The sequence below is a fragment of the Gymnoscopelus microlampas genome (assembly GCF_963454915.1).
Source record: "Gymnoscopelus microlampas genome assembly, chromosome: 2".
Lineage (NCBI taxonomy): Eukaryota > Metazoa > Chordata > Actinopteri > Myctophiformes > Myctophidae > Gymnoscopelus > Gymnoscopelus microlampas.
The window spans coordinates 38,627,633-38,637,853 of NC_139939.1; the positions used below are offsets into that span (position 1 = coordinate 38,627,633).

General features: G+C 44.0%; 2 protein-coding genes across 2 annotated transcripts; both read right to left on the reverse strand.

The window, feature by feature from the left end:
* Positions 1-2,027: 2,027 nt before the first annotated feature.
* LOC311055198 (interferon-related developmental regulator 2-like) lies at positions 2,028-3,428 on the reverse strand (the record flags this gene model as incomplete). The annotated part of the gene is made up of 2 exons (XM_084071309.1): positions 2,028-3,152; positions 3,312-3,428. 2 exons carry the CDS (start codon positions 3,426-3,428, stop codon positions 2,028-2,030), a joined length of 1,242 nt encoding a protein of 413 aa, XP_083927435.1.
* Positions 3,429-5,212: 1,784 nt separating this feature from the next.
* LOC311055204 (interferon-related developmental regulator 2-like) lies at positions 5,213-6,607 on the reverse strand (the record flags this gene model as incomplete). The annotated part of the gene is made up of 1 exon (XM_084071320.1): positions 5,213-6,607. The coding sequence occupies one exon, from the start codon at positions 6,605-6,607 to the stop codon at positions 5,213-5,215; it is 1,395 nt and encodes a 464-aa protein (XP_083927446.1).
* Between the last annotated feature and the right edge of the window lie 3,614 nt (positions 6,608-10,221).

Consider the following 10,221-nt stretch of genomic DNA (forward strand, 5'->3'; position numbering starts at 1 on the left):
ACTAGAGATATTTGTGAAGGCAATACAAAGAAGTATGGGAATGTATCAAATAGCCGTGAGTTCAGTGGCGGATGAAACGGTACATTTATATGCACGTATACATGCACATGCATTTGGCGGTATCTTCCCATTAAGTTGCTAACCCCATCATTTCGGCTGGTGATTAGCCTGTGCGGTTTTACCAGGGCCCTGTTTCTACACCTTCTCTCACGATGAGGATATAGGGTTTGATTTTGAAAGGCAATTATTATTATTTGTTTTCATGCAGAGACCAGTCTTTTGAGCACAGCAAACATGGAAGGCTCTGTAACAGTTAGACTTTGTAGCACTGGATCCAGGCCACTGCTCCTTTCTCAACAGGTGAATTTAGGGCTGGTGGGATGTCGTTGATGCCGTCAACGGGCAGCTGGCTGAAGACCATGAGAATCCCACCCTCAGCGCGACCGATCATCATCCATCTTAGTCAGGGCGCCCCCTCTTTTAGGACAGAAAACGTACTTGATAAGTTGTGACAAGCATTGGAGACAATGATGGCACAGCCACTGGCCCTCTGGAATATGTAGGGCACACCATAGCACTCCTGGTGTACAGATATGTTGTATGAATTGGAGAAGAGAATGAGTTTTATTTTTAGGAGTAGGGAGGAAAGCCGGTGCACGAGGCCAGCGACCTTGATTCACCATACTGGACAGGAACAAAGTACAATTACCTGAGTATCTGTACTTTACTTGAGTATTTATGTTTTTACTTTACTTCGCTAACGTTAAAGTCAAATATTGTAATTATATTGATATTGTACACTATGTTTCTAGGAAGAGCAAAAGGACATTATGAATAAACCCCTTAAGCCCTATTTCAAATATAGCTAAAATAACAGATCATCAAGCTTGATGTGATGCAATGTGAGCTTGTAGATCTGCTATTATAATCCATTAGAAATGGATCCAGGCCAGATAAATATTGTGAAGATAGTCGATCTACAAGCTCACAACGCCTCGCAACATTGCGTTGTCAGTGTTTGAGGCGCTTTAAAATGTTTCCACTTTCTTATATTTGACAATTTGACCAATGTTTGACCAGTTTTTATAGGATAATTTGTAAATTACTTTTGATGCAGTAATGGTCTTTTTGTCTTTATCTTTTTTAGTTATTAAAAAGGTCCTAAAATTGTCATCTGGGGACCCCACCCCTGCCCAAATCATGTGGGCACCCTCCTGGGGGTCCTGAACCACAGGTTGAGAACCACTGGTCTATGACAGTGGTTCTCAAACCTTTCAGGTCGTGACCCCCCAAAATAATCATATTTGAACTCCTGTTGCGAGGCGTTGTGGATCGAGTTTGTAGATCTGCTATTTTCTAAATGTTTGCCTAGGTAATATTTGACAATTTGACAAAATGTCTGACCATTTTTATAGTATAGTTTGTTGATTACGTTTGATGCAGTAATGGTCTTATTTCTTAATTATATTATTTCTTTACTTATTTTACGTTTCAACCCGATCCGAGCCCGACTGACTTATTCTAATATTAAAGTTAAACGGCCTACACAGGGCCTTTTATGTCGAGAATGATGCGAGTTGAGAATACATGGTCATCGTGCATGTTATGAACTTGAATTTTATAAAGATGCCATCATCCTATGACATTCCTTTTCCTACTTTGCGGCACAAACGTTACATGAAGCTCGGCCAATCAGTTATGCTGACAGATACAGATATTTGTGGTTTTCCGTGTCTTTGGCACTATTGGGAAGTTTGGCAGGTGTGGCCAAGGCTGAGGATCTGGCATCTGTGTCCCTTTTATGCCCATATATGGAGATTTCTGTGTCCGTTTGTCTGTGTCCCTTTTATGCCCATATTTGGAGTTCCGTGTGGTTGGGTGGTTCTTGAGGAACCTCTCTGTTTGATATAAACCTGTGGAGTGACTCTCCATCTTGCTCCATCCCCTTCTTCACTTCCTTTCCTCTCTCACTTGCTCATCCACTACTTCTCTCTGTTGCTCTCTTTCTCCTTTCTCTCCTTGTCTTCTCACATGAAATCGGCTCGTTTGTCCCTTTCTTCGTTCCGTAGTTTTGTCCTGGCCTTGGAGACAGAAGATCTGAATAGATGCCTCTCAGACCAGGAAATGACAGCAATGTCCGGGATGACGGGAGGTCCCAGGCCAAAGATGTCTCTCAACAGAGAGTTGAACCGCAGGTGGTGTCTAACCCCTGACTCCAGGATCTCCTTAAAGGCATTGTAGATTCTTCTCCTCGCCCAACTGTCGATGTTCACACCCTCCACCCCAAACCTGATCTTCTTTCCTGTAAAGTCTTCACTCTCCATGTAGTGTAGGACCTTTCTGAAAACCTTGCGCTGTTTCCTCAGATCATTCTTGGCTCTGTGTTTGGTGCCGCTGGTTGCCAGGCCCTTAAGACACTTACACAGACCATCACTGTCATCCACCTCATAGCCACTGTCTATGTTGTGTCCTAGTTCCACTAGCAGTGCCATGGTCTCTCCAACAGCAATCCTGTAGTTGACATCACTGCTGCTCTCCAGACAGGCCTGCAATTTAGGGAGGTGAAGGTCTAGCAGTACAGTGAGTCTGGATGCAGGACACTGAGTGAGCAGCAGAGCCCAGGACTGCAGGGCAGCGACGTAGAAGCCAGGGTTAACTGGTTCGGGTGTGGGAAGGGTTTCCTCTCTGTTGGGGTAGGAAGACATGAACACACTCTCCAGGTGACTCATTGACATGATCAGATCCTCTTCTGCAGAAGAGACATAGCAGCACACACCCAACGCCCTGGCACAACTCTGTCGTGCTGATATGCTGGCAGAACTGTCAATCAGGATGGTGCTGAGGGTGGGGCGGAGTATCTTAAAGCCCTCCTCCCACTCTCCTCCCAGCTGGACACACAGCAGGGAGAACAGTGTGGCTGCTGCTGCCTGCTCCACTCCTCCTCCTGTCTTGAGGCTCCTCTTCAGGCAGTCACTGATGGTGAGGCATCTCTCTATCAAGAAGTCATTCAGCATTCTGGAGCAGAAGGCCCTACGCAGAGACTCCAGAGCCGCAAGACGAGTCCCAGCACACTTATCCATCAGGTTGTCGATACACTGCTTGAGTTTGTCTTCTGTCTCCTGTTTGTCTTCTGGTTCTACTCTCGTTTCCTCCTCCAGTATAAATTCATTTTCAATGGAGACCAGGTCATCATCATCATCATCATCATCACTGAATCCGCAATCTTCATTCATCCCATTCTTAGCTCCCAGCTTACTAGAGCCATATTTCCCCTTGCTACGACGTGGTTCTATTGTTTCCTCCTCCAGTACAAATTCCTTTTCAAAGGGGACCAGGTGATCATTGCTGGATCCAGAATCTCCATTCATCATCCCATTCTTAGCTCCCGGCTTACTAGAGCCACATTTCCCCTTGCTACAACGTGGCATTTTGGAATCTCTCTAGTCTCTCTCAGTCATCTTGAATCATGTTTTAACACCTCACATCAGCCTATGCTGACCAGAGCTCTGGACTGACATCACAGTCAAAACTAACCATTGCCATGACTGCCTAACAATGCCGATTTGTGCAGGCACCCTGCAGCATGTGAAGCCTTCCAGTTGAAACAGTTCTAATGCTAACCGCAAGCTATAACTAAAGATGTCTCTGCTATAACATCGTTATAGGTGCACGCACAATGAAAGATATTTGCGTTCTGTAACCTACCGCATATCCTGGAACTATTGTTCTTGAGACAGGCATTGACGATGTGATGTTATAGAATTGATTTGTGTAGTATACGTGTTGAACATACAAGCCATATGAGCAATGATTAAGCTCCAGGATTTTCCGTAAAACCACCTGGTTACAGGTGCCATGGAATGTTACCATTTGTGGTATATGCAAAAGTATATGCAAAGATATGTTGAAATGCAAAATCAGTCTAACTTTGACAGCCATTTTGAAATAAATGGCCGCCTTCTTTGATTTACGAGTGGCCCGGTTTCTTAAATCGAAGAGTGACCTCCAAAAATGATTTGTAGCAAATGTCACACTTGTCACCGTATTAAGCCCAAGGAGTGGTTTTGGTGCAAAACAAATGCTTGCAATGGATTCAGAATCATTAAAAAAAACTAGTTTGACCCCTCACATGCTACTTAAAACAGAATTCAATTTTGTTTTTTTGTCCCCGCATAAGGTTATGGGTACCCCAAATTTCAACAGCTGTAAAAAAAAAATCACACCCAGTGTGAATTAGGCGGTGTGTGGTCATCACAACATGACTCACTTAAAAAAAAGTATAAATGACTTTTTTTTAAGTCCATACTGCTATTCATAGGGCTGCACATGTGTCATGTGTTTCGCTAGCCAATCACAGTCCTGAATTTGCAAAGTCAGCCAATCACATTACAGTTAGTGGTGATGACACTAGCTGTAATGTGATTGGCTGACTTTGCAAAAGTATCGATTTGCATTAACAATGGAAGGGTTAGGGGTGTAGACTGCGTTGTAGACTATTGGCCAATCACGGTGCAGGATTGGTCAGTGTCCAAAACTCACTTATAGGGGGCAGTTACACCGCCCCAAAAATCCCCTAGGGAAATAGAATTTCAATCTTTATGAGATGTGTTACGAGACACCATTTTTTTCTTTTCTTTTTTGAATAATTTTTATCCCTCGATTTTGTAACCCTTTTTTTCACCCGGTGCCAATTTTCTAAGTGATCCTGGGCACTACACTCCCCCCACCAGCCTAGGGAGCCCAGGGCCGAGCTCATGCCTCCTTCAATCAATGCATGAGAGCCAACTGACCTTCTTGTCACCTGACAGGGGGGAGTTTCCCTGGTTGGGTGTAGCGCGTGGAAGGAACACGTTCCCTTCCCATCCATCAGGCGCCCCGGCTGACCAGGGTGAGGCAGTATAGTGACCAGGATTACTACATGTTTTTGTGAGGGTATTAACTACCCTAGGAGACATGGGGAGAACATGCAAACTCCACACAGAAAGGCCCTTTCGCCAACCCCACCTAGGGTATGGGCGCTGGTGACGCGGAGAAGACACGCCCCAAGCGCCCACAGCGTCCCCGGCGGGAATCAAACCCAGGACCTTCTAGCTGTGTCCCCCAACTTGTTACGAGACACCTTTACAAACACATTGAATACATTTCTTGGTAAGGAATTTATTCCCAGATTTTTTAAATATCCCCTGACTATTTCTTTTTTTAGTTTGTTTTCTCACATGAAATCGGCTCGTTTGTCCCTCTCTTTGTTCCGTAGTTTTGTCCTGGCCTTGGAGACAGAAGAGTTGAATAGATGCCTCTCAGAGCAGGAGATGACAGCAGTGTCCGGGATGACGGGAGGTCCCAGGGCAAAGATGTCTCTCAACAGAGAGTTGAACTGCAGGTGGTGTCTAACCCCTGACTCCAGGATCTCCTTAAAGGCATTGTAGATTATTCTCCTCGTCCAACTGTCGATGTTCACACCCTCCACCCCAAACCTGATCTTCTTTACTGTAAAGTCATCATTCTCCATATAGTGTAGGACCTTTCTGAACCTTTCTGACATTTTCCTCAGATCATTCTTGGCTCTGTGTTTGGTGCTGCAGGTTGCCAGGCCCTTCAGACACTTACACAGACCATCACTGTCATCCACTTCATAGCCACTGTCTATGTTGTGTCCTAGTTCCACTAGCAGTGCCATGGTCTCTCCAACAGCAATCCTGTAGTTGACATCACTGCTGCTCTCCAGACAGGCCTGCAATTTAGGGAGGTGAAGGTCTAGCAGTACAGTGAGTCTGGATGCAGGACACTGAGTGAGCAGCAGAGCCCAGGACTGCAGGGCAGCGATGTAGAAGCCAGGGTTAACTGGTTCGGGTGTGGGAAGGGTTTCCTCTCTGTTGGGGTAGGAAGACATGAACACACTCTCCAGGTGACTCATTGACATGATCAGATCCTCTTCTGCAGAAGAGACATAGCAGCACACACCCAACGCCCTGGCACAACTCTGTCGTGCTGATATGCTGGCAGAACTGTCCATCACGATGGTGCTGAGGGTGGGGCGGAGTGCCTTAAAGCCTTCCTCCCACTCTTCTCCCAGCTGGACACACAGCAGGGATAACACTGTGGCTGCTGCTGCCTGCTCCACTCCTCCTCCTGTCTTGAGGCTTCTCTTCAGGCAGTAACCGAGTCTGATGTTGAGGCATCTCTCTATCAAGAAGTCATTCAGCACTCTGGAGCAGAAGGCCTTACGCAGAGACTCCAGAGCCGCAAGACGAGTCCCAGCACACTTATCCATCAGGTTGTCGATACACTGCTTGAGTTTGTCTTCTGTCTCCTGTTTGTCTTCTGGTTCTACTCTTGTTTTCTCCTCCAGTACAATTTCATTTTCATCATCATCGCTGGATCCAGAATCTACATTCATCATCCCAGTCTTAGCTCCCGGCTTACTAGAGCCACATTTCCTCTTGCTACGACGTGGTTCTACTCTTGTTTCCTCCTCCAGTACAATTTCCTTTTCAAAGGAGACCAGGTAATCATCATCGCTGGATCCAGAATCTTCATTCATCATCCCATTCTTAGCTCCCGGACCCGGCATACTAGAGCCACATTTCATCTTGCTACGACGCGGCATTTTGGAGTATCTCTAGTGCTTTTCAACGTATGTCCCTCTCAGTCGTCCTGAACCGTTTTAACACCTCATGTCAATCTATGCTGACCACAGCTCTAGAATGACATCACACACAAAACAAACCGTTGCCATGACTGCCTAACAATGCCGATTTGTGCAGGCACCGTGCAGCACTTGAAGCCTTCCAGTTGAAACAGTTCTAATGCTAACAGCAAGCTATAACCAAAGATGTCTCTGCTATAACATCGTTATAGGTGCACGCACAATGAAAGATATTTGCGTTCTGTAACCTACCGCACATCCTGGAACTATTGTATACGTGTTGAACATACATGCCATATAAGCAATGATTAAGCTCCAGGATTTGCCGTAAAACCACCTGGTTACAGGTGACATGGAATGTTACCATTTGTGGTTAAATTTATTATGAATATTATAAGTAAATGCATCATGTAAGTCAGAAACCTTGAATTAACTTATTTTTTTTAAATAAATGATATCTCTCTTATATCTCTCCTGTCTCGAGGAGACAGGACTCACGATTTACGCAGTTGTCCAGAACCACCGATATGCCCATAAGCATAATGGAGATCTGGTTGGCCAGAACCGCAGATCATATTCCCAACTTGCATCGTCCATATATGGGCATATGTCCATATATGGGCATATACTAATGACATCAAGAATTTCCAAATAGGGGCATGAAGGAACATGGACAGACAGATACAGAGATCTCCATATGTGGGCATAAAGGGGGCTCAGGCAAACAGAAGAGATCTCCATATATGGGCATGAAAGAGACACAGATGGATACAATGGATTTGCATAACCGGGTGGGGCATGTATTCCCAACCTGCATCGTTCCTGACTTCCATTGATCGATTGATTGATCGATCGATTGATTACTTTCAGAGAAAAAAAGCACAGAAAGTACAGTTTAATATACAAATGCAATGCTAAAAGGATTGTACCCAAGAAAGCACTATGGCTTGTTTCCATTGGAGTCCTGTGTATTCAATTCATAGAAACATTTAGTGACAGACAAATATACTACACTATGCAAAAACATCATATAAACAAGTTATAATCAAAAAGAAAATGATGTACAGTAAACAGTTCTGGGGGGGGGGGGGGGGGGGGGGGGGTGGCAGTTCCGAATTGCAGGCACCTGTAAGTAGCTGCAAAAAGAGTGGTTTTGAAGGAGAGCAAGGATTCACACTTTTATAAGACTGTTGGTAGGGCATTCCTCATTTTGGTAAGAATGTAACCCCTTGTTTCAGCCAAATCTGTGTTGAATGTGATTTGTGGAGCTCAGTCCCTCTTATGTTGTGTTTGTGGACGTCTTTAACATTTTTTAAGTAGTTTGACAGGTACATGGGTGTATTTGTGTTTGAGGTGTAGTGTATCTTGTAGACCACGCCCATTGCAAGTTGCTGTACTCTGTCCTCTACCCTGAGCCATCCCACCCTAGCATGTCTAACCCACACAGTTGTGTACATTGTGTGCAACACAAATTCAAACTGCCATTTATCGAGTGGTGGAAAAACATGCACTTGTTGTGTCTTGGTCGTCCATTAGCGTCTATGTAGCAGCAGCACAATAAACGAGTTGATTCAACACAGTTGAGGCTAATGTAATCATCCAGAGAAAATATCAATGGTTTTACCCTGGCAAAAAAAAGGAAAAAAAGTTGTTTAAAAATAATCTAGTGAGGTGTATCTCAGCATCCAGATGGGAACGGTGTGGCAGTGTGGTGTGACTTGACTCTTCATGTAGCCATTGGCTCAACCTCCAGGGTGATGGTCTTGCCAGTGAGGGTCTTGACAAAGATCTGCATCACATGCCTCCCCTGAGACGCAGCACAAGGTGGAGGGTGGATTCTTTCTGGATGTTGTAGTCAGAGAGGGTGCGGCCATCTTCCAGTTGCTTGCCAGCAAAGATCAGCCTCTGCTGGTCAGGGGGAATGCCTTCCTTGTCCTGGATTTTGGCCTTGACATTCTCAATGGTATCACTTGGCTCAACCTCTAAGGTGATGGTCTTGCCGGTGAGGGTCTTGACAAAGATCTGCATACTGTATTTGGGCACAATTTGAGGCTGAGGTGTGTCAAAGTGTAATGATTCACTCAATATAGGCTAAACTAAAGTTTTATTTGTGTGTCAAAGTGTAATGATTCGGTGCAGGAGCTAAACTAGACTGCTACTGACTTGATGAGTTCATTGCTTACGTCAGCCATGCCCAAATATGGACTTAATAGTTGGTTACAGATTCCAGAGCATCAATTTTGGAGGAGTTTGAGATAGACACATCATTTGCTCAGTGGTTAAATAATAAACCTGTACTTGTATACTTTTATTTAACATATGAACGGAAAGAAATGAGTTGGGCGAAATCATATGGTTTGTTTGGAATAAAATGCACAGAGACAAAAACATTGGCTAAAGAGATTTTATGATAATACAAGACCTAGTTGCGTGTACAAACTTATCCTTTGGTAACTCATTTCCAGAGGATGCATCTCTGCAACTTGAACAATATTGTGCTGCTTCCTTGTGGCCACCTATCAGAAGTGCAGCCATGAATACATTTAGTTGTATTTGTAGGATTTGCAGGATTAGAAGTAACTCTGAAGATATCTATTTTAACATATTGTTCTGGTTGCTTTGGGGTGTTGGGGTCCTATATAGGCAACCTGTGCACATAAATCCAAACAGTAGGCCTAGGTGGGAAATGGTGCATGATTAACTTGGATCTCCCTTTTTCAGGGAAGGTGGGGACCTTTCTGCACTTTTTGGGCAAATGTGGTGAATCACTTCATAGATAAATGTCATTACTTTTACAGTCAACGTGAAACTTTTGACCATCCATTTCATGAAGAGGACAAGTCCAAGTTATGAAAGAACAAGGTCAGTATTGTTCTACCCCTGACAGAAGAGTACGACCAGGATTACGTGTGAATATTCCTCAGAATAATTCCGCCTATAATAAGGCCATATATATAAAAGGCTGCAGACTCACAATATAACCAAATATTGGCATCCTGGTTGCTTTGGGATGTAGGGACTAGGGACAATACCTGTATCTGAAGTCTCTCTCTCTCTTACATAAATAAAGGAGATGGATCAGATCTACAGCTCCCTCATCACAATGACTGCCCAGCCTCTCCTCTCTGGGCATCTATAGGTCTGTCATATGTCTGCAGGTCAAACTATGATCACTGAGTCTAGGTACATTGTCATGTCTTTCTCGGGTTTTTTTTCTCTCTCTCTCTCTCTCTCTCTCTCTCTCTCTCTCTCTCTCTCTCTCTCACTCTCAATTCAATTCAATGTAATTCAATTCAATTCAATGGAGCTTTATTGGCTTGAGAAAACATGCCAAAGCAAAAGTGGAACAAAACAATCAAAACAAAACAATGTATGTACAAATAAATATTGAATGTAAATAGGAATAAAATAAAAGTGTAAACTGAGCTGTGTTACATTGCAACTTTGAGGGAAGACTATCATAAAAAAAAAAAAAAACTTTTCTGTCAGAAATAGTAATACATATATATAGGAGAGGTTACCTTGTTGTAAACTCTCTCTCTCTCTCTCTCTCTCTCTCTCTCTCTCTCTCTCTC